The 27,360-nt window shown below is 41.7% G+C and overlaps 1 protein-coding gene across 1 annotated transcript in view; it reads left to right on the plus strand.

Moving 5' to 3' along the window:
• The window catches only part of ADAMTS17 (ADAM metallopeptidase with thrombospondin type 1 motif 17), a 199,538-nt gene that overhangs the window by 14,708 nt on the left and 157,470 nt on the right, over nt 1-27,360 (plus strand). Inside the window, exons 4-6 of the mRNA XM_075044993.1 lie at nt 12,778-12,950; nt 24,399-24,482; nt 25,080-25,237. Of these exons, the coding sequence (XP_074901094.1) occupies nt 12,778-12,950; nt 24,399-24,482; nt 25,080-25,237 (415 nt within the window). The remainder of the gene's footprint in view (nt 1-12,777; nt 12,951-24,398; nt 24,483-25,079; nt 25,238-27,360) is intronic.

The following is a 27,360-nucleotide window of genomic DNA, read 5'->3' on the forward strand; positions in this document are numbered from 1 at the left end:
GTTCTTATTTGTTGTGCTAAGAGCACACACATGCACACATGCACACACATTACTACCATAGCTCAGCTCAGGCAAACGTGGTGGCCAGGCCACATGGGCTGAGTGTGTTTCTGGGTTGAGGCAGAGGGAGATTAATAGTCTGATGTAAAATTTATTTAAGGCTATGGATCTTGTTCTGTGACTGGACTTTTTTCTAACTGGTGTTACTTGAGGGGCTAAGCTAGGACTGGGTTTGGGGAGAATGTGGGCTTCTCTCACTCTTGCGGGAGACCAGGATAGCCTTAGTCCCTCCCCCAGCAGGTAGGTGAGGAAAATCTGGGACTGTGTGATTCCCTGCCCTGCCCCAGGATCACACAGAAGTTTGCAGAACAGCTGAGAACAGAATTTGTATCCCTTGGGTGCTTATTCTTTGTGTTGACTGCAGGCTGGCTATGCTAAAAAAGGGAGGAAAGCACCTGACTGCTGCACAGTGGGGAGTGCTGCTTGCTCGTGCAAACAGCCACCGCTTCAAGTAGCCGTGTCATAAAATAATGAAATTGCTCATGGGCCTTGCCACTTAAAGGCAGACTCCTGAATGTTTTTCATTGTTGCGGGAAAGAAATGTAAGTCCTGGCTGTTAATAGGCTTAGCACGTTAATGACCTAATTGACTCCTGTCTGGTTTGGATTAACTTTTGTGCAGAAGGAGTTTAGAAACAAAAAAATTAATCCTCTCTGACACACAAAAGGTCCATTCCTAATGAAATTGTGTGGAAATGATGATCTAGGGGCATGCTTCCAGAGTTTCTCCTGGAAAAAGGTCTCTTTACTATGGTACGCACCAGCTGGCAGTGTGAAGGACTGTTCAGATTTGTACTAGAGGTTGTTTTTCAGTGGCTTGTAATTTGGGTCATCCAGGCTAAAACTTGGCAGGAAAGAATGGAGGTTGTAAATACGTGGGAAATATTCGCATGCTAGACATTTTAGATACACATCCTGTATTGTGCAACAACAGAAAAATACATGTCTGTGTAAATACAATATAAAATTAGTATTTTTCAAAGCTGCAGAATTGCAATGCTTGGGCATTTTCCAGTCCTTTGCTGTTCTTTTTGTATTTTCTGAACAGACAAGAATCACCTCTAAAGGTATTTTCTTCTTAAAATTTTGTAATTCAGCAGTAACTGGCATGATCTGGGGTTATTTGGAATTCATATAAAATACAAAGCATCAGATGCTGAATTTTTAATGTTAATTATTGATCTTGCCTTAAGAATTTAGACAGGGCTAAATTGCTCAATCACAAATTTCTGTTGTCAGTAGTGGTCCTGTGATATATGAACTTAATTGATTGTAAAAAAAGATGCATGGTGATATAATGACTTGTGTGAATATGTGTAGGGGGAGGAAGCAAGCATTTCAAGAAAGCAAAATGAACCTAATCAGTGTCAGTGCTACTGAGGCGATAGAGAGCACAGCTTTCCAAGGGCATTCCTCTTGCGTTCCACCCAGAAGCATGCTACTTACCTTGCAGACCCCAGCCATGGGAGAGGGAAACTGAGCTGAACAGTTCCTTGGGGCTAGGTAATGCTAGCAGTCTGGTTTGTAAGTGGTTGTTTAAATCTCTAAAACAACTCCTTTAGTCTAAGTGGCGTAACATGTCCTACAGCACTCGAAATTATTTTTAGAGCTGCAGGAGAACTTTGTAGGAGCCAAATTTCTCCTGGAATAATCTGTTTAAGAGGATTAATCTGGCTGTAGTCAGGAATGGGAAAGTACTTAGGGTCTTGCATGACTGGATCTTTGAGATTTGAATCTGAAAGTGCCTACTAATGGGTTAAAAAAAAATCCCAGATCTGTGGATTCAGGGCTGATGTTTTAATTCTTTTGTTTAAATTCTGAAGTGCTCCATCAGCAAAGGACAGATCCCATCACTGTGGGCCAGGTGCTATTGTTAGTCATATGATATGTGTATAAGTATTTTTTTATCACCTCTCATCCAGCAGGAGAAAGAGTTCAAGTCACAATGCACATTTCCACTCAGACATGAACATGAGCCCCTGTGAGGTAAACAGAAAACCTATTAAAAGGTTTCCAGGTGCATGTGCCGTGAGGGGGAAGGAAGGAATGGTTGGGTTTCATTTGCTCTGAAGCATGGCATCATTAGGAACATGGGAAATAGCTTCACACTAGTGATGTGAAACACTTCTTTGGTTCTCATCTCTAGACACTGGGCTGCATCTGGGGCACAAACCTGCTATCACACACTGTTCTGATTTTAAAGAACAAGTTTGATGACTTTCTTGTCGAAGGTCCTAGACTAGTGGTCTTTCTGGAGAGAGAATGGAGTCATAGGGAGTTTTGTTTGTAGGTTTTAATACATATAAATAAGAATTTCTCTACAGATAAGCCAGGTGGGAGAGAAAGAGATCTCTCTTAATGCATCATACATGATTTTTGCAGTGCCATCGGGTTTGGCCTAGACCTCCATGAATAGACTTCTCTATTTGTAGGGACAAGAGGTAGCTGCAGGGCTAATCTGTGTTTTGGCAGTATATGTGACTCCCACCAATCTCTGACCCCATAGGAATAGCTTAGGGTAGACATGAAATGGGCGGACCAGAGAGGACTGCAAGGGAGCTGTACTGTCTCCTTTATTAGCCACCTGTAGCTAAGAATGGGGGTAGAAAACACCTGAGATGATAGGGCTTCTTTCATTGCCCTGTCTCTCTGTGACCTTGTAATATAGTTATGTTAACTATCATGGAACAACAGTAGTTCAACTAATTTGCTGAGATCTGGTCACATATTTTGCATGTTTCCTACGCCATCAAAGTCTCTGGATGGGGAAAATTTTTCAGTTTTCCGTGGTGAGAGAAAATATTAATGTTAAAGACAGTATCAAACCATGTTATGAAAGCATAGGAATCTCTTCTAACCATGTCATAAAACTTTCTGTTTCTCTGGGAAATGTAAGTTCTGTTATAACTTTTCCAAAGGTCTCCAGTGATGTATTAAAGTCCCCTTACATAGAAGGGATTTGATATAAAATACAGTCCAGGAGCATGAGAGAGAGCAGCTTGTCTTTGGAGGGAAGGTTGTTATTTCATGTTTATGATATAGACCTCACAAATTACTCTTAAATGTGGGTTTGTTTTAAACCCTTTTGTCAGTTTAAATGAACCAGTTTTCATTTAATGCAAATGTCCTGCATGGAGAGAAGCATATAGTGAAAAAACAGTAAGATCAACCTTTTAATTCACAAAATAACAATGCATTGCTTCTTTGTATAGTTACTTCTCAATCTGTTTTAACAATTAATCAAAGCTGGTAATAATTTAAATAAGTGCTAATATGCAGGTATCAAATGTAGGGAACGCTATTCCCGAACAGGTATAAATCCTAAACACATGTTACTGCTATGTTGCATTTCCCCATCTTTAATCATTGTCTCTTAGCTGTGTTTTCTCTGCAGGTTTGACTTGGCCTGAAATAGCAGTTGTTATGGCCAAAAAACATGTGCACTAAAAATAGAAAGATGTAATGCAACCTGTATTAGTCCATATTAGGAAGCATCTGTTGAAGAATTAAACCAAGGATTTCAGCAATGGGCTAGTCAGGAGATGTAATGTGATTAAGTGTTTGCAAGCATAGAAGTATTCCTTGTATCAGAAATTCAGCACTTTACCCATGAGAGTATGTCTTACTTGTGTGGATAAATCCCTTGGTTTCTCCAGCTCCGTGGTCTTCCAAACAGGGAGTCTGGATTTTCCCTGTAAGTGTGTGATTGTTTCCTTATGGCTGGTAAATAGCAGCCTTTTAGAGCAGTCTACCATTCAGAAGTTGTCTTTTTCCATCACATGTGGCAAGTGAAGTTTTACTGCTGGTCTGTTCTGGTTGCAGCCCTCAGCATGAGGGCAGCATGGATAATGTGAAGCAGGAGGGAGTCCAGTTTCTTCTTCCTTCACTGTCAAGGTGCAACAGAGACCAAAAAAAAGGAGATGCAGATATGTGTAATGCATGGATTTCTTCCCCTTCCAGAGCAGCTGCACGCAGTAGAGCTGTATTACTCCTTCACTTGGTTCCTAATAAAACATAGTGCTAGTTCCCATTGGAACTTAATGAAATCTAAACTGGCAGGTGGTAGTGAGCTAGGTTGTCTGGTGTATGCCGTCCTTGTCTCATGATGTTCATGTGTATTCAAGTGGTCATTCTGGCTAGAAAGGCAGACAGGTGGCTCCAAGGAGACTAAGGTACATCAGTTACCTTTTAGCTGTCTCTGGTTTTTTTCCATATCATCATAAATCATATCTCGGGGTTAGAGCCAAGAGTTGGGAATTGGGCCTCTGTTGGTCTCAACTCCCAATTTATTTGACCTTTGAGCTTCAGTAGGTCCCTTGGGATCTTTCTTATAAAAGCTACCAAGTGTTGGGCACCTACATGTTTGTGTGGCCAAGATGGGAACACTTGGGGGCAGGTTTTGCCTCCATTCAAAACTCTAAGCTTCCTTTGAGGTAGTTTGTAATTATGAGTGATCAGTCATAGATGTCCCAGACTGTGAACCCAAGACTGAAGGCCCAGAAATTTAGAGGCCATTTAGACTGTAACCTCTAACTCTCAAACAGCTTCTTTATTTGCAAATTAGGGCTACTAACTCTGAGCTGGCAGTGGTACCAAGAGCCTTTGGACCTGAAAGTTGCTCTAAACTGCCAGTTTCTTTCTCAGCTGATCTGTTCCCTGTGTAGTTTGACATATCTGTAGACATTAGGGATTAAAAATAACTACTATGATGCTTTTTACTTCACTTTGACCTGCTGAGTCAGCGCCATTATGGGAGATGAACCTGTATTCTTCACTGGCTTTTGCAAATCACCAGAAGTAAATTGCCCGGCTTTCAAGGAGGTCTGTGCCACCTCTCTCAAGGTATAGGTGTAATGGTGAGGTCAGACTGTAGGTGGGGAGCCCTGGGTTTGGTGAGTCCCGGAGCTCTTCCAGCCTCAGCAGAAGCAATTGGAGTTCAGCTGCCAAAGCCCAGGATGGGTTGGTAAGGCTGGCAGTTGTAAAAACATTCTTTGCAAACTAAGCACGTTCACTAAAGACTCATTAAAATAAAATAAACCTGGAGGCCAATGATGCCATTTTTCACAGTATAACTGCAGCCAAGCATTTCGTAGTCTCTAAAGCCCTGAAGTGGGTTAGGGCTGTGCTTTGTGATTGGTCTCACATCTGCTGAGTTTAAGTGATCAAAACTGAGGAGTCTGAGTTCAGAGTCTTATGTACATCACTCCTTATCACTTGGACCAAGCAAGTTGGGATCATTGTGTGTCTGTCACAAACAAAGGAAGTCAATTCAGCTTCAGAGAATTTACAGCTACTAACAGAGAAAATCAAATACAGGATGAGAAATGGAGGCACAGAGGCTAAGAGGGGGTGACAGAGCAGATATTTCCATTCCCACTTTAACAGTATTACCATTAAGCCGTGCTCACTGTGCCTGCTTTCTGTAACATTAAATTGTCTTCTCTGTCTTACATCAGTGAGTCCTTGTTTCTAGCTGGATGGAAAGCCTACAATGAAGGTGTCCTTTTAAAAGGAGATGAGCGCACATAGTTCGGGAGGTGGCAATCTTTGAAATTCAGCTGACAATTTGAACCAGTGAGCAGACAGAGATCATAGTGCTTATCCTGTGCTGTCTTACAGGCCTGACATTAAAGACAAAGTCCTGATGCGTTATGTTGACGACTGAGCATGCTTTGCAGAAGAAAAAGGTTTTAACTGATGTGTCCAAGCCACAGACTAATTTGGATAACAATCTTTGCAATAAAAACTCTGGTGTTTTGAGATGCAGCACAGAGTTCATGACTTCTGTCTGAAATTCTTGTTTGCTGCTGTGCCAGACAAATAGTCATGAACTTGTGATTTGGTAAAAAACAAAAGAAACAAAAAAAAACCCCAAAACCAACCAAAACAAACAAAAAAACCAACCCAAACCCCCCAAACCAAAACAACAACAACAACAAACCCAAAACAAACAAAAACCCATCTAAATGTTTTTGGGAGGTGGATTAGGGAGCAATGGCTCATTCTGCTACACAATGATTTTTCCTACCAGTTGACACATGATTTTGTCTGCCATTCTAGTCAGAAAGAGATCGGGGGTGCATAATCATTTTGTAGGACAAGGCATTAAAAATGAGAGGACAGCTCTCAGTCTGTTATCAGCTGTGATTTGAATGAGCAATCATTTTTTAATCCCTGAACTTCAGACTACCCACTGGCATCAGCTAGCTGTGGTAAATCTGAAATCTCAAGCTTTTAATGGAGGTATAAAAGACCAGTGCACAGGGACAATTTTGTGCTGTGTCCTGGCAGAGGTGAAGGGGGCTCCATGTTCCCATGGCTGGAAATAGATTGGGTAGTGCTGGCTGTGGCAGAAACTCCAATGGTGTCTATTCTTCTTAGCTTCCTTCTTCAATCCTTGCTTGTGTCTACTCTGAGGTGGATGCTACAGGACAGATGTAAAGGAAGCAGCTGTGTGGAGCAAGGGCCCTGGAGCTGAAGTGTGGTGGGTTTTTTGGGTTTGTTTTGTTGTTTTTTTTTTTCTTCAGGAGATCAGTGTTTTGAAAAGAATCTCTCTGTTGTTGTATGGATGAAAGCGGCAGCTGCAAGGTAACCAATGCACAGAGCTGTGGGTGTAAAGACCACAGGAGGCAGTGAAGGGATGTTTCTGGTTGTGTTCATGAATTTTGAACTGGTCCCCTTTATGTGCCTGTGGTGATCTCACAGCTCTGAGCTCTCCCGTGATCTGTGGTTGCTCTTTCAGCTCAGGCTGTGTTAGCACATGTCCTTCAGTGGGCTGACTGCTGCAGCAAATGTTTTGTCATCCTGGAAGTCTCAAATCTCTAAGCCTGTTCAAATTTGTCTTGATTATAACCATGAGCAACTTGATCCTCAGGCTGAGCAAACAAGGTTGCTGACTTGTACAGCTTGTGGGCATCCACCATGGTGATGCCGTGCAGTCAGTCTTTTGAAGAAGCTGTTCAATACACAGTTTTGAAGCAGCTCTGCTGTCAGATTCAAAGAAGAGTAGTAGACTGATTTAACAGTAGCATATTTCTCTTGATGTGTTTTTAAATAATAAACACTCTTCTGTGTGTTTCAAACCACCACACTTTGATCTTAATTCAAACTAAAAAAGAAGCCTGCCTGTATTTTGTTCAGGTTTTTCTTTTGGTCTGGTCCTGGGATATAAATGCTGCTGCTGACTTCCAGTTTCTGTTTCACTTCCTTCCTGGGCTCCATTTACACCTTGTCTTCTGGATTTGCAGTGAAATCAAGTCATTATGCTAGATTTGAAAACTTCTTTGGAATTAGTGCAGTCTAGGTTAAATAGCAATGCCCAAGAGACACAGATGCAGTATAATGATCTTTTTAACACAGAATTGATAGCCTTTTGAGAGGTCTTTGTATCCTACTACTGGTACCAGAGAAACTTTGTGGCATCCTGTCCTTCTAATAATTCAGGAAACTTGTCCTTCCTCTGAGTGACATATTGTTTTAGGTTAACTAGTAAGCATATACCTCAAGAACTTGCTTTCTTTCATTTCTAGGCTTGGTTTGTGTGCAAGATCTCCTTTTTCTTCCCTCTGCTTTGCTTTGGAGAGGTGGTGATTTTTACTTCTAAGTGAAACTAATAAAGCTTGCCTAATGGGAGTACCAGTGAAAGATTCTCTAGAAACTCCTGGGAGAGCTAATGTTAGCTGTTTGCCCCACTTGCATACTCTCTCCTCCTTTTTATGTTGCTGAAGTAACAGCGTAAAGGAAAACAGAGATAGCTTTCCATGTGAGGGTATAGAGATGTTAAAGGGGTCATGGGTGGAGGGAAGTTAGCAGAGGGCTTCCTGAGGAAGAACTGGAGAGGATTTTTAAGGCAGCAATAGAGAAGAGCTTCTAGGGAGAAATCTGGCCTAGCAGAAAGGACTCTGCAATTTTACTTTTATTTGTGGCTTTTGTTGAACTGCATCCAGAAACTCTCAGTAGGTTTAACTAGAATGAGGTAGCTAAAATTACAAAGGGAAAGATTAGGGAGAAAAAAAGTGGAAGGCTATAGGAGGAGAAGTTGCTTTTCAGATGAGTCTGGGAAATACTGTTGGAAGGGAGGTAGGAGGAGCAGGACAGCACTCTGCAGTTACAGCAAGAATGTGCCAAAAACCAGACAGTGCTAGACAGGGCTTTTGGTGTGTAGTAGGAAAAGGTCATTTGGGGCGGTTCCATTGGAATTGTACATCTGTTGGGTTGCCATAAAAAGCACTGAACATAAGGAGTTTTCTACTGAGGCTTCAGAAGAACTCTGTTGTGCTCCTGATCGCAGTAGGGACTATGTTTTTTTGCCATTCTGAGGAAGATTTCAAAGACTGCTGGACAGCAGAAAGTGATATGATCATGTTGCTTTGCAGGTGACTAGCCAAGGAAAGGTAAGACCCTGTAAATAAAAGCCAGCTAATGAGCTTGTGCGATGTTACATCCCTTTTATACTGAAGATCTCGGAGTGTATCGTGCTTCTCCCATCACCTAACAGTTCTGAATTTTGTGGAATATTTGGCCAGATAGACTGTGTAACACACTGTCAAAGTGGCTGGCAAAAGAGTAATGTCCCTTGTGCCTAGTCACCCGCAGCATATACGTGGTGTGTTGTAGATTGACTGTTTCAGCTCATATTTCACATGAAATTCTCTGACCTCTTAAGCAGGGAACACCTGACTCCTAAAATAGCGTGCAGTTTGGTTATGTATGCTCCCCACAATGTAAACTCCTCTGACAGGCTCCTGCCCATGTTTTATGGCCTCTTATGCCTTCACAGTAACACTTAACATCTGCACCACAAAATTTGTAACATCAGTTTGTTCAAATAAAGAATCCACCGAGCATTTAATCCTTGTTTTAATGGCTGATGTTTATTTTAGTTTGGGGTTTCATGTACTCATGGAGAGATTCTCTGCCCATAGCCCATAAATCATGCAGGGCAGGAGTGAGACTTCTCCGTGCTGGCTTGTTGCTGAAGTGAGGCTCTAGAGATGGGGTTTTTCTGATTGACCTCCATAAAGTTGACTCACCTCAGGTATGAGTTGTGGATGTGTTTAAAGAGGGTTTTTACTATTGGTTTTGGATCTTTTTCTCCTCTTCATCAAATGTCTGTGATATGGGACGTGTGTATTTCCTTTGTTCTGTTTGGGATGGTTCGTACATGCAAAATGATAGTTACATTTTCGCCATGAGCTTGATTATCCTGGAAAATTGTTTGCATGTGTGGCAGGAAGGAAGGTGCAAATAGAGACCACTCTGAAAGTAGCCCTCTGCAAGGACAAAAAGGACAGAAAGAACAAAGAAAAATTATCCTGTAGAGGATCTACAAACTTGAAAACAGAAATCCAAAAGAAAAAAAAAGAGACACACACTCAGTCTTCTGTTCAAGTAGCTTGTGTTGCTTTGCCTTACTTCTTCTGTAGTGTATCATCGGTGACCAGCTGAGCTCTTTGTAGGCTCCCTTGAGTCCATTACATGTTGCCTGTTTTAAGTGCTTGGTAAGCTTACACTTGGACAATGTGAGGGAGAGGATGAGAGTAAGAGCCCAGATTCTCTAAGTTAGGTCAGTTTGGCTGTGTTTCTAGGCAAGTCTGTGGGGTGGTAGTTTTCCACACACAACCTCTAATCCCTACCACCCAGTGGAAAGCAGCCAATCCACAGCTTCAAGTAAAACTCATGGAGGAATGGGGGCCAGAGGCTTTGTGTGAACCAAGACTACCCAGCAATTTGCCAGGAGTCCCTTTACACTGCTGCTATCCAGAAATCACACCTTTCAGAGTTTTGTACAGCTGCCTTCTGCAAAGAGGGGCCGAGTGGAATCAGCAAAGCCTCGCCAATTCCTTCATCTGCCTCTGGAGAAGGGACCACGCTGGGCAAATGGCAAATGACCATGATGTGACCTCTTCTCCCTGGAGCGCAAGCTACAGTCTAGCAAATGACCATGATGTGACCTCTTCTCTCTGGAGCGCAAGCTACAGTCTAGCATCGTGGGTTCCTCCTCTGACACAAGTGGCTTCTTTTCCACCAGAAAGGAGTTTGTTTTTTTTTTTAAAAGTGAAAACCCAGAGTACTCCAGATTTATTTTCTTCCACTTAAGCGTTTTTACACAGCTCATTCAATGTCAGGCCCAGATTTCTGTGAGTCTAGGCCTAGCCCCCCAATAAGAGCAACTTTTCTATAGGCAGGAGATTTACACTAGCTGAAAACTTTTAATTTATCAGGGAATTACCAAAATAAGAATTTGATGGGGAATTGCTGTTACTTCTAGGAAGGTTCTGATTGCTAGCAGCAAGACCCAAAAAGTCAATGTTCTTACTGGAATGATTTACCTTCTCTTCCTTTTTCTCCGCTTTCTCCCCTGGCATTTAAATGATAACCTTCAAAGTACCACAGCTAAAGATGCGTGGCTATGCAGAGGGAGGGATGGGTAGTTGAATGGAATGAAATGGAATAAACAAACAGACAAACATAAGAGCTTTTTCACAGAAGTTTGGTGAAGTCATCTCCATTTCATAGTTGGCAAATCAAAGGTGCATTCATCTTTTGTTCCTTCTGGTATAGTCACTCCATTTTATTTCATTGCCTTTCTAAAGCACTTAGAAATATAGAGATCCCCTGCTCTGTGGCAGCTTTGTCGTGATTGCACACTTTTCTGCAGCCGTCCTGCAGTCCATGCGAAAACAAGCCTTGAAACTTGGTTATTTTCATCTTTGCTGCTGGCATGTAGCTTTCATTATTTATGAGCACCCCAAGTTTTCATTTTTTGCTTGTCCATGGGCTCCTGCCTGTCTTTTTAGACCCAGAGGGATATTTCCAAACTCTTAAAAAAGATTCAAATCAAATTTCATGGTTGTTTTCTCAGTTTAAAATATGAACCGAGTGTTTACAGTCAATGCCTTAGGCAGAAAAGCATGTGCAGAGCTATACTGGATGACTGCTAGACTACTCAGAATAGGAATATGGGATGGACATCTGCAAATATGCATATTGACAAGACAGAAAATGTATGAATGAGCAGAAGGCAAGGAGTCCATTTCAGGTGGGCTTTGGGGGACTTACAGCTGATGGAGTTTATCACCCTGAATACAAGAGGGTCAGTCAGGAAAACTGGTGATCTGGGTCTGAGTGCATTTACCAGCCTGGGAAAGAAGGGAAAGTCATGATGAATTATGTAAGGGAGCTGGTAAACAGTGTGGAAAAACAGGATGAGTGAATGCTAACTCAGATCTGCCTGCTGCAGAATGGTCCTTTGCTACGAGAGGGTCTCAAGTTTAAATCTACAGAAAATTAAAATGTGATTCTCTGCTCTGGGAAATGAGCAGCATGTGTAGTGTGATGTAAGAGGTATCTGTCTGATCATCCATTATGGTCTATCCCATGTCACTTTTGCATTGAATGTTGTGTTTAAGCTGTTTTGGGACCTGTTGTGTGTTTGGCTCCCTTCTTCATTGGAAGAAATCAGCATTAATACCAGTGTCAGTATCTTATGCATAGTATATTGCAGGCTGAGCAGTAAGTAGATGTAATTTCAGTGAATCTTGGCAGTTTGTTTCTTATTGGAAAATAAATTTGTTTTAATGACTTCATTTGCTTTTCTTTCACTTTACAATTGAAAACATGAATACATTTTTTGTGACTGCAACAAAGTGAGTAGATTCAATTTCAGATCTGAACTTAATTTTTCCTTTGTTCATGCCTCAGCTGCTTTGCACATCTGCCTTTGAGCTGTGAAACACATTTCACCTTTCAGTTTAGAAGAGGACAAATTACTAATACATTAGATCCTTAGTTTGGAAGAAGGAAGGTTTAACTTCTGTGTTTTATTTTTTGTGTTAATGGTAGCTGACCACTGCTTCACTTTCTAGTCCTTAGAATGGGTCCTTTTCACAGGTTCTTGTAACTTAAGTTCATTAAGGATCAGCTGGTCTAGGGAGTCCCCTGCTTTTGGTACACGTACCACAATAAAGAGGCATGTGAGCTCTGCATGTAGGTGGCCGGTGACTGCAGCTGCTGGTGCTGATGCTCATGCCAACAGCAATAAATGAGCAAAGAAAGCTTGAGAAGGACTTATCTACCCTGACCTTCTGCACTTCTGGGTTTCATCCAGAGACTTCTGCAGTTGGCAAATAATGCATGTTCCAAAACAGTCTGACTTAGCTTAAAATTTTTCAGACTCTATCTTGTGTTCTGTTACATTGCTCTAATAATGCTGGTAGCAAGTGAAAATGCAACTGATGGAAATACTGACTCCAGGAATATCTTACAACTTCCATGGCTAAGGAGAACCTGCAGAGTCTAGAGTGTACATTGCATCCCAAAGCATGGTCTTCTATCCTAAAGTTTTCTTCAACAGATTTTTCCTTAATTTGCATGTGTTTCATTATAGTGGAATGTTACTCCTTTCACAAGTCAGATTTCCAATTTCTGAGATTTTTGCAAAAGCATGACTTCTTGGTTTGAATTACAGTTAATCTTTTGCTTTTCTTGACTTCTCTTTTCCCATCCTTTTTCCTATTTGCATGTAATCTGGTGGTCTCATGAATCTGCACACAGAGGTACAGATGTATTTGCAATGGAACTTCTTGGTTGCTTCTTTTAATTGGCAAAGAACACTTTAAAGGTCATTGCAATCTGAATGTGCACAAGAATGTTTGTTGAAAAGAGTATAAATGTTTTATTATGATCTGCCAGCCTTAATAAGTATTTTGACTTTTAGAAAAGAAGAGACAAAAGAAAATGAAATCAACCAGTGACTGGAGGGAGAGAAGAAACGCCATTAGACTTACCAATGAGTACACAGTAGAAACTCTGGTGGTGGCAGATGCTGATATGGTCCAATACCATGGTGCAGAGGCTGCCCAAAGATTCATCCTCACAGTTATGAATATGGTAAGTAGGCACTTTACTCTCAAAAGAAGAAGCAAGAGTAAACAGATCATATCCAGTGTAGGTTAAAGCTGACTTCTTTGACAGCTGAAATGGGTAACTCTTTTGACCTTGAGGTGTGAGGAAAGGTTTTGGTTTTCTTGTGTTATGTGTTTCTTCTCCCCCATCTTTGTGATTCTCTGTATTTGCCTAAGGACATCACAATAAAAAGCTTCTTTGAAATTCAAATTGCAAGTTTTCAGTTAGGAAACATTCCATAATTGTTCTGGAGTAGTGTTTTCTACCATGTTTTTTGTACTGCTATGGTTTACCTTGGAAGAGAGTATCCTGGAATGGATAGGTGGTCTTGTCTGACATGATGTTTCTTGGGTTCCTAAAGATTTCCATGGCACACCTATTTCATAAGAGAGATGAATCTGTGGGTCATTGTAATAGGGGGCAGTCCAAGTGTTACTGAAGACAGGAGTCATGCTGATTTCCAGCAGAAAACCTGGCTTTAAGTCAGTTAGAAACACTTTTTATCTTTGATTTTTATATAATGAAAATGGCTGCCTTGCTTGCTGTAGAAAACATGGCAAACTTATCACCAAACTGCTAGCAGATCCCATCCTCTTTACCCCAGGACCTCTTGTGCTACATGAAGTGGCACTGATCATACCTCTGAATAGTTGATGGAGTGGGCCTTTAGAAGCATTCTAGAAATTCTGCAGACAATCTGCCAGGAGTGAGGAGAGCCTTTTGAAATTGCAAGCTCATATGAAGTGTGGGTGTTAATTTGTTAGCTGTCCTGGTAGTTAAGACTTCTGTCTCAGTTGATAAGGGAACACAAAGCCTCTCACAATGAATGCTCAATCACTCACTTGTTGGCAGTGCAATTAAAGAGATAATGGCTAAATTGGATGTGGACACTGAAAGCTCTGCTCAGAGATGGCAGGGGTTCTTCCAGAGGCATTTGCACAAGGAAGTCTTGGAGGAAGCTTGTATTCCTCTGCCCATGCTATTGTAATATCCAGGAACAGTTCATTCTGACTGCTGCTCTGTTGTTGTTCATGAGCAGCAAATTGGCTTGGAAAAAAATAACAGTTCTTAATGGTAATTGACTGGTCATGCTTCCCAGTGAAGAGCTGAGTGAGGGATGCTCAGTGCATAATCCGGCTATGGGACAACAGCTTTTTAAGAGGTCTTGTATTCCTTTGTCAAGCACTGGTGTGAGGGAGCTCTCCTGTAGTGAAATGCTTTGCTGATTAAGCAGGGAGTTTGTTTAACCAGTCTTTCCCATTAACAAGCTGCTTTTCTGTGTCCCTTCCTCTACCTTTTATTTTGCCTTCTGGCATGCTGTGACAATAGTCACTTAACAGGGCTTCATTGTGTCTCTACATTTATTTGGATTGGTTTGTAGGAAATGTCTTCCTTCAACAAAGCCATTCATGTCACCATCACTTCAGGGTCTACTTACTGGCTTTCCTGCATTTAAGGATGTGTTTGTTGGGGGCACCGAGAGCCTTTTTCTTCTCAAAGCTACACTCCTCTAACTTTAAATTCACATACCAGTTTTACAGTGAGCAAGCAGAACGTAAGTTCAGCTCTGAACGAATCTGCTTCTCAAGTCACTTTTTGAACTGACAGAAATGCATATTCAGATGTCAAGGCTGAGTTTCTTCCTTATGTCAGATGCTTGGGACCTCAAGAGGGGTGATTGATGCTTTTTGTTTGCAGTGGCAGCCCAGGGGTCCTCCTAAAATCTGTTCTGCACTGATTGATCAGTGAGATAATAAAAACCTGCCATTGTGCCCCACAGTTCTGCTGGGGCTGGGACAGGGCATTATGGTTGTGAGAGCTTTTAAAACACATGTCTAATGATCTGTCTTGATGATCCTCATCCCAAAAGGTCAATTATTTCAGTGTAGCCATTAGTGCATCTCTATGTTGTGTAGCTTTATCAGCCTGTGAAGATTGTTAGGGTTGAGTACACTGATAGACCAAGTCCTAAGCAAAAGATGACTGTGAATACTGTTGTCTGTCCAGGCTGAGGAGTACTGCAGAACATCTCGGCAACATCAGCTTGCCAGGTGTGAATATATATGTTTGGAGAGGTGCTGATAGATAGGTTGGGTTTTCTAAACTCATTTACTAAACGAATATTGAAGCTTAGTTTCCAGTGGATTTGGCTGATGGACTTTTAAGCTAGGTTCTGATGCTGTAGTGTGAGCTCACCCCCTTATTAGACACTAGAGAGTGCACATGGAAGTGGACTCTTGGCTGAGGAACACATCTGACATCTCTTAAGGTGTGAAGTCCAGCTGAAATGCTTCCCACTGTTAAGTCATTGCTCCTAGGGGCTCACCCATGTGGTTTTTCTGATTTCTGATGGGATTTGAATTTATGTTTCAGCTTTTCAGCCTTCAGAGGAGCACTGACAGAGTGTCTCTCCTTTGTCTGGCCACCTACATTCCCACACTTGTAGGAACATAATATTGTTCAGGCCTCTGCCTCCCTGAGGAAACTGGTTGTGAGTGGCTGGCAAGATCAGAAGATAACTGAGGAATAATAATAGGCAAACATATAGATGGCATCATTGCATAAATCCTTTATTCTGAAGCTATAAAACAAGGTGAAATTCACGGAAATCAAAGGGGATTTTAACATTCCATTTGCCATAATGAAAGCTGATCTTCATCCCAGCAAAAGAGGCTGAAGAATAATTCAGAAAATGTAGTCCAGGAAGAGAGATAGGATAATCATGTGGTTTTGGTCGGCCTTAGCTGAACTCTTCGCTTAGCCACTCTTTGGGTAGTGCCTGAACCAGCCACGGTGAATCTTTGTGTGGTAGTTTCTCATCTGTAAAACTGTGGTATGAGGAATAGCACAGCCCTAAGTCCTTTGGGCAACATCTGTTACATCCTTCTCTGATGCAGGATCAGTTGTGCTCTATGTAACCATGCAAATGAAGGCCTCCTGGCTGCTTGGGATGTTTGTTTCCTGCCTGCCTCGATACGACTTCTGTAAGTCTTCTGTGACTGTTAGTTGGGGGACAGGATTTGCCCCATGATATGAGGCAGTGCTTATTCAGCTACACTGCAGGATGGCGGGCTGCCTCTAAAAGAAACCAGAATGTTAATTTTGGCTTGGATGCTTGCATTTAAGCAAATAGAACGTTACTGGTCAGGGGTATATTAACTTAACTCCTCTCTGTAAGCCATTAAGTTTACTGTCAAACCACAAAACAAGCATTAAGAGGTCTTATTAATGCTTTTTATATTTATAGACATTTTAAATAAAGTGATCTGCCTTAAAGTATTTAATATCTATTTATGTTACAAGAATTTCTGAAGGGAAAAAAGTCAGCATTGCAAAATACCGGTTTATTGCTCCCTTGGTAAATGAGAATCTTAGAGAAAAAAAACCCACCACCGTCCTCTAGAGTAACAGCTAAGAAACACAGCAAACCCCTTTTGCAACCCAGAAATAACAGGTAGTACTTCATAATGCAAATGCTGTGTTTTTAATGATATTCAGTAGTTCTGACCATCCCCCTGAACAGAGAGTAGATTCACATTAAAGGTACGTATTTTTTCTGAATGTCATTGTAGAGGTGCTCTACAGCTATTCCATTTACTAATAGCTCAAGCTATTTCATTTACTAAACTAATATTTGAAGTTGTAAGACAGATTTTTCCAAGATCATGGAAGAATTTCCCTTTAAGGTACTCTATAATGTATGACTAGGAACAAGCATGGCTCCAGGACTTTTGAGTTGACTTTTTTTAAGTCACCACCTCTAAAATGAAATCTTTTCTTGTTTTCTGGCAAGGTATTTGATTCAGTATGATTTTCCTAACAGCCGATTCCTGATGGCTTTGTGATAATGTTAAAAAAACCAAGCTGATAAAGAACTTGTCAAATGCCACCATGTACATCTGCAGCCTTAGCAAGGCAGTGAGTTTATGGGCATGCTGGATATAATAAGGGCATGGACAGGAAGAGATATCAGCAGAATTATAGAAATGCAAAACCAGCTACTTAAATATAGGTGCTGATTTATTTTTTCTAAGTTAAACTCCCTTGTTATTGAGCTTTTGCACATTGCTGCAGTGTTTGCATATCAGTACTTGTCTCCCCTTTGCATACTTTGCCTTGAGTGCATCTATTCATACCCTTCTTCAGAAGCTGCCAGTGTTTAGAACTTCCTCTAAATTCCAAAACAAAGTGTTTTTGTGGTAAGACATGCTTATTTTGCTCACCCATTCTGTTAGTCTGCATCTGGCAACTATAATTTCTCATTGCATTTCATCCATGTGGAGGCTGTTTGGATGAATGTTCTGTTTCTTATGAAGTCCTGTGTTGCTCTTGTGACACTTCATGGCTTCATTTAAACTGAACTTCAGGTTTCTCAACCAGCAACTAGAAGACCAGTGGATTGGCTTTCTCTTTTCCTTTTCCCTGCGTATCTGCTTACGATAGCTGCCATTTTGGGCTTGGTTCAGGAGCAGGTACTAAAGCATGATGCATGCAGTGCTTTCTTGCAGGAGTTTCATGCTTTTGTTTCCTCTCGTGTTTTCTTTTCATCTGAGAGAAATGGCCAATAAGACAAAAAAGAGATTCCCTGTCCTCATAGAGAGGCAAACTGCACTGGCCTCTACTGTGGCTCATTTTCATGACTTATGCTTTCAGCTTCCTGGAGAAAACTCTGATTGAAATAATTCTGAAGCATATGATAAATGAGGTATGAGACCCTTTGGAGAGTTCTGTCTGTGGCCATAGTGTTTTTAATGACGAGGAGTGACTTGTTTCACCTAGTACCTGAACAGCAAGCTATGAATGTTGGCTCCTTGAATTGTGCAGAGCTTACTTTGCAAACCAAGTCCCACTCAGACTGACCCTCTGAGAATTTAGGGAAAGAGATGTCTGAATTTCCAAGACCACAATGTAGTGATTTAAAAGCTTCTTTCTCTGGGTTTGAAAACCTAAAAAAAGTTGTTTGGGGTTTTTTTCTCCCCTAAGTGCATTGGGGGTGTGTGTGTGTGTGTGGAATAAATTACAACTTACAGGCTTGGTTTTGAGCTTGCCTTTTTCTGAGAGAATACAGCATGCAGGGGTAAGTTACTGTAGTACATGTTAGTTCTCCTGCATCTGTTGTTAAGCCGTGCGATTAGTGTGGAAGCTCTTTGCAGCAGCAAGCAGTAACTTGAAGTTAGTGATCTTTTGGATGTCGTTAAGAGGGAAAAATTTTATGTTGTTCTTTAGGAATAATACTGGTTTACTCTCTGAAGCCTTATTTTACACTCTGCAGATCGTTTTTCATTTTGGGTTTTCCCTGTGAGAGTTTTTTCTATGTTAAAGAAGCAGATAAAATTATTTATATCATGCATGCATTGATGGATTTATACCTCTGTGCTCTTAGGGGCTGGCACATAAAGGCTCCAGAGCTGCCACTGATAATTGGCTCCCTTATCCTGATTTGGAATTTTCATGGTGGGAACAGGGACATAAGGGAAAAGGATATAAGTACTTGACCACTGTCTACAGATTTCTCTTTTCTCTCCAGCAGCCGCAGGAGAAAGAGTTATGTCAACTGTATCTTACAAAGAGCCATGAATATGTTCTTTTTCATAATGTTTAATGGGGTAATTTGAAAGCTTGGCTTTAGGTGGGCGTTAGAAATCCTATAGCACTTTTCAAAACAAGTGAAAGACAACCTCAGTAACCTGACTAATGCTTCTGCTGTCCAAACGTCGCCCAGCAGCCAAGGCAATGGGAAGGCCCTTGCTCAAGTTTAACACTTAGGGAAGAAAAAAGAAAAAAAAGTCAATTTGCCCTCAGGGTTGCTGTTCTGAACTCCAAAACATCTGAAACACACACGTCTCCCTCCTACCGTCCACCTGCAGAGGAAGCTCTTGAGAATTAAAAAAAATTAAACTGATGTAGTTTAGTTCCTCTCTTAGCCCAATTCCTCATGCGTAGGTTGTGCTTTCTGCATGCTGGGGCAGGCCTGGACAGCTCATGCCAAAGCTGCATTTATTCTGTCCCTTCCATGTCAAAGCTATAAGGAGAAAGAAAGGCAGGAGGAATGCAAACAGAGGAGGAGGAGAAGGATGGTTCAGGCTTCAAGCTTTTCTTTTTTCTCTAGGGCAGTCTGTGTAGTAAAGCTCTGTCAAGAAAATGCAGACGAAGAAGGGAGATGTCAGAGACAGGCTTTATTCTTCTTGTTCTTCTGCACTTCCTCTTCCATTTTTCTGTCTGTTTTGTATGACTCTTTACCATTTACTCTTTGTGTTTCCAAAGCTCAGTCTCTACTTTTGGTGACTTCTCACAGAATAGAAGTCAATACAGCATAGAAGTTTACCTGCAACAGGGCAACCAGTGATCATAACCACACTTCAGCCACATTGACAACTTTTCACAACCCTTTCGTTCAGCCTAGTGACCAAGAACCTACATTGCTTTTCCAGCCAAGCTGCTTTCTTGACACTGTGGTGATGTCCTAATACCTTTGCATTTTGTTCCACGGCAGCGTGTTAGCGGGTTTCCTGCGTCTGATGCTTATGTTCCCAGCTGCCGTATATTATTAAAAGGTTCTAAAATACCCCAAATAGTTTTATGTTTCCCCTGTTGAAGTGGTCACAGCAGCCTCAAGGGTGTGATGCAATTGCAGGCTTGGGGTAGAGTGGCCAACGGTATTGCAAGTGGGAAGGGAGGTGTCTCTGAGTCAGTCTCTCTATTAATGCATGCTGTCCATGCAGCAGGAAATCTGAGAACATCTGCACTAGGAAATCCCATTCCTCCTCCCCGTACCAATTATCTCAGCCACCTCACTTGGCACTGGTAGCTCATGTGCCGATGATAGCCAGTTGGACATGGTGTCTGAACAGCTTTGACACACCAAATCTATGGGTGATGGTTTCCTTGTAGGCTGGATGAGAAGGGCAGAAGGTGGTTGCTGCCATGATGGAATCCAAATCCTAGTGGGAAAGATCTATGGATTTGAATTCTTTTCTTTTAAGGACACGTGGGTTCCATGATAATGCTTCCTTTGGGTGCAACCTACCTTGCACAGTCTGGTTTAACAGTGGCTGTGTGCTGCCAAAATGGCTGTGAATAACCTGTGCTGAACTCAATCTCATATTTTTTTCACCAAGGCTTTTAAGGTCTGGTTGTCTTCTCACTGGGGTTCCTTCTAGCCTTAAAGACCATGATTTGAGACAGTTTGGGTTTTCATTTTAAAGGATAGTGTATTGGGTGCAGCTGGCAGTGGAGGGCTCCTGGGGCCTCTCTCAGGAGACACCCGGAGCTGCCCCATGCTGGACACAGCTGGTTCCAGACGGCACTGCAGTGGCCCCACCACAGGACACAGCAGAGCCCATCAGAAAAGCTCTTGGCACCTCTGTGAAAATGTATTCAAGAAAGGGCAAAAGGCTGCATTGGCAGTGAGGAAAAAAGTGTGAGGAAAAAATCTGTGTGGGCACCCAGGTCAGAGCAGGAGGAGGAGGTGCTGCAGGTGCCGGAGCAGAGGTTGCCCTGCAGCCTGTGGAGGGACCATGGCGGGGCAGGTGGCTATTCTCTGAAGAATATTGCGGCCTGTGGAGAGGAGCCGGCACTGGAGCAGGTTCTCCTGACAGGAGCTGTGGCCCATGGAGGGGATGCATGCTGCAGCAGGGGAAAATTGTGAGGAGGAAGGAGCAGCAGAGAGGAGCTGTTATAGACAGACTGCAATGCCCATTCCCCATCCCCCTGCACGGCTTGGGGTAAGGGGAAAGGAGGTAGAGGAGTCAGGAATGGAGGAGTGAAGTGGACCCTAGGAAAAAGTGGTGGGATGAGGTGAGGGGAAGGCATTGCTTTAACTTATCTTTGTTTCTCTATATACAAATTATTTTAATTGGCAGTAAATTAAATTTTCCCCAAGCCAAGTATGTTTTGCTTATGACAAATTGGTAAGTGATCTCCCTCTCTTTATCTCAACCCACAAACTTTTTCATCTTATTTTGTCCCCCTGTGCTGCTGAGGAGGGGTTGTGAGAGAGCAGCTGGGTGGGGTCTGGCAGGCATTTAGTCAGAGAAGCTCAAGTGCCATATGGCTGGTTGCCTCTCAATTTCAAACTCTGTGTCTCCATTTCACAGTCCTATGTCTGGGCTAAATGCAAGGGCAAATCGTTTGTGCAGAACTGTCTTGCACTCTTTTTAAATTGAGAAGGTCCTCTCAGTATAGTGATGAGAGTATACATCCTGTAGACACTTGGTTAATGAATAAGAGCTGTTTGGGTGGTGATGTTTGTTTGTGCAGACCAATTTGCAGGCACACTTTTAGGTCTGTTTTCTTGCTAATTTTCCTGCAGATCTTAGCTCATTTTGAAAGACAAGTTTATTTGTGGGTGGGTTGTGAACAGTTCCCAGCTAAATCTGTGTAGGCCTTACTGTATAATACAGGGGGCTTTTTGCTAACAGGGAAAGAAGTAGAAGAATCAGTGGAGGCAGATGAAGCTGGAGATGTCTCTTCACTCTTCAAATTGGTTCATGAAAGACGATGGGAAATTGTACATATAGTATTTTGACAGTGTCCTGCGGTTCTGGTGCTGGACCATCTTAAATCACAGTGCTAATGTCTTCTTCAGCTGAGCTTATTATGATCACACTTTAAATTCTGAGGAACAGTGCAGAGCTGTATGAGACAAACAAAAAATTACTGTTACTCTGGCAACTGTCTATCCACCTCTGAGAAAACTTTTTGAAATTTCATTAAGAAATTATTTACCTCAACATGTGGGTATTGTCAGCTATCGTACTTTCTTGCCTTTTGCCAGCAATAAATCATCTACTTAGAGATTTGTTCATGTAGTTAAACTCGTAAGCATGGTCAGAATATGTGCTGCTGCTTTTGCTTGCACCACATCTTCAAAATTCAGCACACTGTCTATCCTAAAACACCAGGAGAAACACTTCTTGCTAATACACCTGGATTTGTGCCACAGTGATAATCAGCAACCTGTCATTATCAGTCTGGTAGGCCAGCACTGTGGTGTCAGGCAAGTTACAGTATGTTTACCTGTACACACATTAAAGTACTGATTGCAGCGCAAAGGAACCGGTCTAACTGCATTGAAGCAAGCGTCTACCTTTTAATCCAGTCGGAGCTCATGGACTGAAAAGTCTGGTTCAGCCTCTGAGGCAGTCGCAGTGGGGGATGGAAGCAGAGCTAACTGGAGCAGATCTCTGATGAGAAGAGGTCTGTCTCTTCTCTAGGTGGGTTGTGTTTGAATGCTTTAGTTGTGCTGAAGTAGAACAGCCACTTGTACCAGTCAGGCTTATTTAGCAGAGAGAAAGGTTATTGTTCCTTCTAGGCAACACAAACTACCATCAATCTGGGGCTTCTTTGGGCTCCATTTAAGAAAATAAGCTAGCAAAGTAAAGCCTCTTTTGCATGCCTAGTGTCTTTTTGGATTAGTATCCAATTGTGGCTGTTGCTACCTAGGTTGAGCTCTTCTGAGGTGACTGACGGTTGCAAATACAAATGCAAAAATTGTTGCTGCTGCTGCTAGCTAGGTTGAGCTCTTCTGAGATGACTGATGGATGTAAATACAAGGACAGAGAGCACAAGAGAAAAGAAAGAAGGGCTGACAGCCTTCAAAAATGGTATGCTAAATTCTCCAGCAGCTGGCTCTTTCTATGCAAGTTTTGCCAGTGAAAACTACCTTTTCAAGTCAGTGGTGTTTGGATCTCTCTGTGCTGGGTCTGGAGGCAGGCAGCTTGTCTGCTCTGATAGAAAGGCAAGCACTATCATCCATTAGACTTAATGATAAGAACCTATTTGTTGTGCTCTCATTATATGAGTAGAAACTTTATGGGATGGTCAGAGCTAGCAGCGAGCTAGGCAAATCAAAGGCATTCGTTACAGGCAAATGTTCGTTAATGTCTATAATGGTACATGAGAGATTGACTTGATTAGCATGATGCCCCGTTGACCCTCTCAGCTGAATGTCCAGGTCTCCATTTACACATAGGTCAACTGTCAGAGCTCTTCTCTGCAAGTGTCAAGTTTATCCCCCCAGGTCTGTAGTGAGAGGCCTTAACTACTCTACCAACATACCCTGGAGCTAACCAAATAGTACCAGCACTTGTATGCATTTGTATACCAGCAGCAGGGAAGATAAATGGCTTATTGTGCTCATAGTGAAGGTCAGTAGGTCAAATACTGAGTAGCGTCTGTTTTGCAATCTGTGCCTAAATTATAGGAAACATTTACGTGTGTGCTTAAATCCAACCCCAAACACTAAAGAGCTTAAGAACACTCTTACATTGAGCACATTCCTGAATATTTGCACAAATAGGAAAAATACCAAGCATTGAAAACATGATATCCAAAATGTGTTCATGTCTTGGGTTTGTTGTAGGAAGTTAGCTGAGCCTGGGTGATATTTCTAGCCAAACGAACTGTGAGTAAGGAATATAGCTTACCTGGAGCCAAATCCTGCCTCCCATTAGTCAAGAGTCTCTCTTCAGTGGTCTTGATTTTATTTTTTTGACTGGGTAGGGAATACAGTATTCATCCAAAGGTTATTATGTGGTATTTTACACCTTTTTAAAATAAACCACTCCCTCACCTTTTTTGATATAGTCTAGTTAAAGCATTTGTACACAGAGAAATGAATGGAATAAAATTCTGGCATCAATTGAGTTCTTATGTTCTAACCTATAAAAATGAGGTGAAGTATCTGAGCTGGAATGCAAAATCTGGAGAAAGTAGTAAGGTAGTTTCCGGTGCTATTTTTGTATTTCCTGAGGCTTGTGTCATTATGTGCTGCCTTATTACTATTCTCTTATATAAGATATGAAAATAACAGAGGGAAATTGCTTTTCCATTCTATTTCCTGAAGTCTAAAACACACCATTATTTCATCTTGCATTCAGATACCTCTGATATTTAAATGCTGAAGATCCATATTAGATGGATGCTTCATAACGTATGTCCATGTTCCTGAGACTTTGGTTTATGTTTAGAGTTCCTTGGAAAATTTCTCTCCTTCCCTTTGTTGCTCCTTTGTTGTTTCTCTTGTTTACTACAGTTAAAAGTATTTTTCTTTCTCCAACTAGCTTGTGTATTTTTTATTTTGTTTTGTTTTCTAGTGTTTTCTGTCCCTGAATACTGAACCTAGCTCAGATTAGTCTGTGACAAATTGGTTACGTGGTGAAGCCCAGGGCCGTATGGTAGGAGCAAACCTACTCTGGTTTTGCAAGTATTTTAGCTACACTGTAGTATGTGGAACTCTTAGAGTGGTAACACAGTAGCTCTTAAAAATTCTTTGTTTTATTGAGTATAGTAGCGTAACTCATTTGAGTTTGTTTTGGGACAGTTTTTTGAAGGACAAATGTCTAACTTCAGTCACAATTAGTTCCTTCAACTATTACTAGGTCTTGGTGTTGTTATTGATGTACTATGGATGTTTTTGTTGCATTTTGACAGGTGTACAATATGTTTCAACATCAAAGTCTTGGAATTAAAGTCAGCATTCGAGTGACCAAACTAGTCCTCCTTCGCAACCGACCTGTGAGTTCCAACTCATTTTTACCTTGCTGCTGTGATTGTACTGTGGTAGTCTCACAAGCAGGGCAGGATCCCTGTGCTGGGGTGAGAGGCGGAAATGGGGCATGCCTGGCCACATGATCACAAACAAGTTGTAAGTAGTGCCTGCCACACTTCACCAGGCAGTATTAAATATGAAAAGTATAGAGGGCTGTGGGAGTGAAAGGAGCTACAGTCCTTTCATTTACCCTTCCTGGTAAATTTTCATCTGCTTATAGTTGCAAACCAGTCTCAAGAGTTAACTGTTACAAAAGTTAAATATTATATGGCTCTGGTATCAAATATATAACTTCCAGACTTACAAGACTTTTGAATGTAGTGCTGTATTAGAAGCTTATGACTGCTGCCAGGTGATGGAGTTTGTTCTGTAGATCAAATGACAGGAGTCAGTGTGGATTCCAAAGTCCCTAGTTTACCTGCTCAGATGAAGCTGGTTTTGCACTTTTTGTTCTATCACATCTATATCTTTGAGCCTCTGATTTTTCATCGGAGGTCTGATGCTTTATGTAGACTGTGACTGATATTTCTTCTTTTGTATCTGTTTGGTTTTTTTTCCAAAAGGCGAAGTTGTCTATTGGGCATCATGGAGAGAGGTCTCTGGAGAGCTTTTGTCAATGGCAAAATGAAGAATATGGTGGGGCAAAATACCTTGGTAACAACCAGGTTCCAGGCGCGAGGGATGACACCCCTCCTGTGGATGCTGCTGTTTTTGTAACCAGGTATAGTAAGGTCTGGTTTATCAGTTTACTTCAACCAATAATGGCCCATAGTCAATGATGGGGTTATCCGGTCTAGTAGTAATCTAAGAAAAAGATCTGTTGATTATGGTACATCTGCTACCTACATGCTGTTCAGATGCCTCAGATGAAAGTGATTTTTCTTGTTTCTGTTTATACTTAAAAAGGTTGTGCAAAAGCATCTCTCCTTTTGAACCAGAGCATTGTTGTAGCCATGGTCACTATATCATGTCGTAGTCAGGGTACAGGCAAGACATGGCTGTAGCACAGGTGATACTTTTTTCTCACACCAGTGGGTATAAATGGAAAAAAAATAGATGAGGTTTTAGAGCATAAGGCCTTCTTCCTAGAAGAAAGAAGCTGTGGAATTGAGAACGCAGATGAGAACAAGTGCTCTGTGTGTAAGTAGGTATGAATCAGCTGAACAGTCTGAGAGGAGCAGACAGTGTGTCAGTAGTGGGGAGGTCATGAGGGATTTATCTCCTAAAGAAAGTGAGAGATGAATACCATAAACTAAATTAATTTTCTCTCTTTTTGCCGCAGGAAATAGCCATTTTAACACCCCTCCTCTATCACAACTGAGATAGAGGAGGAGTGCCATTCTTAATTTGTTTGTATGTTTGAAAACTGCTGCATTTATTTCAGACGTGAAATGATTTGTGTATGAATACTTCAGCAAAATTCCTTGCAGCCTGCAGCTCTGTACCTATTGATGTATTAAACACATCAGGGTATGGCCCAGATAAATTAAGCAAAAAGGGTGTTGTCCCTATTAACCTGTAGTCCTTTTTCCTCTAAGTTTACACCACCTGAGCTCAACCTCACAATACAAGTCCCATGTTCCTCACAGTTACCATAAATTTTGAGTAGCAAATTCATGGTCTTTCAAATTGATTGCATATTTTAAGATGTCAATGAAGAATGCATTGTTATAGAAATGATCTCTAAATATGTAAAGTGAGCACAAAAATATAGTGTAAAATGGATGCTGTACGTGCTAGAAAAACACTACTTCCTACCCCCTTCTTCCCCAATTTGAGAAAAGAAATGTCTGTACTGCAGTTCAGTACTGCTCACCTCTTTCACCTTTTTTCTCTGCCAACAATGTAAGTAGAAATATATGTTTTTGCATAAACTGCCATTCTGATTGTAATAATCTATTGTGTTAATAGTCACATTGCAAACTCTCCATGGGATTTTGGTGAGTGTTCAGTAAAATAGCTGGTGAGGCGGGCATACGGCCAGCAAAGTGCCTAAGAATGCACCTTCACAGACATGTGTGCAGTTCCCCCAAATCCTTCCCTCTCATCTGTATTCAGTGTAGTCCAACCAAGCACTTAAGCAGATACTTAACATTTTAGACAGGGTGAATAGTTCTTTTGAAGTCAATGGGCTGCACATCCTGGTTATAGTTAAGCATGTGCTTCATTGGATCAGGGCCTAAATAAATAACTAACATTTTTGTTAAACTCATCTGGGCATCCAGTTGTCCTGCATGACAAGTGAAGCATACAGAATCTCTTCTGATGTGCTCTAAGCACAGGGTGGAGGGAATGAGCGGAGCATTTAATCTGTGCAGTCTCTCCGCAGCTTATAAAACTGAATGCATAATGTCAGGCTAAATGAGTTGGACTCAGGCATCTGAGGAAGAATTTGTAGGGTTTTGCAGTCAGAGTAGCTGGAGAAGTACAGGTTCAGTTGGGTTAGAAACTAGATTCAGATTTTGTGAGAAAGACTCAGGCCAGGGAGCATGCTACTGTGCATAAGAGCAGAGTTTTTCCTGTTTGATAGGCCAGCGTGTGTACTTGTAATCTTTTTCCTTCCTTCTTGCTATGTCTTGTCATCCTTAACCCATCCCGCTTCTGCTGCATAGAGGATGTCGCATTGCTTGGAAGACTTCTGGCCCAGCAGCCCGATTCCTGCATCAGGGAAATGAGGTTTTCTACTCTTGGCTTTGGATGGGGGTGTGTGTGTGTGTGTCCCTGGACCCTCCCCAGACTGTACAGATAGACCAGTGGTAGAGGATATGGGAGCAAGAGCATGTCCAGCAGAAGCAATTGCGCCAGAAAAAGCAGAAGCTGAATTTTCAGCAGCTGCAGCTGCTT

This window comes from Buteo buteo, chromosome 13, assembly GCF_964188355.1.
Source record: "Buteo buteo chromosome 13, bButBut1.hap1.1, whole genome shotgun sequence".
NCBI classification, from domain to species: Eukaryota; Metazoa; Chordata; class Aves; order Accipitriformes; family Accipitridae; genus Buteo; species Buteo buteo.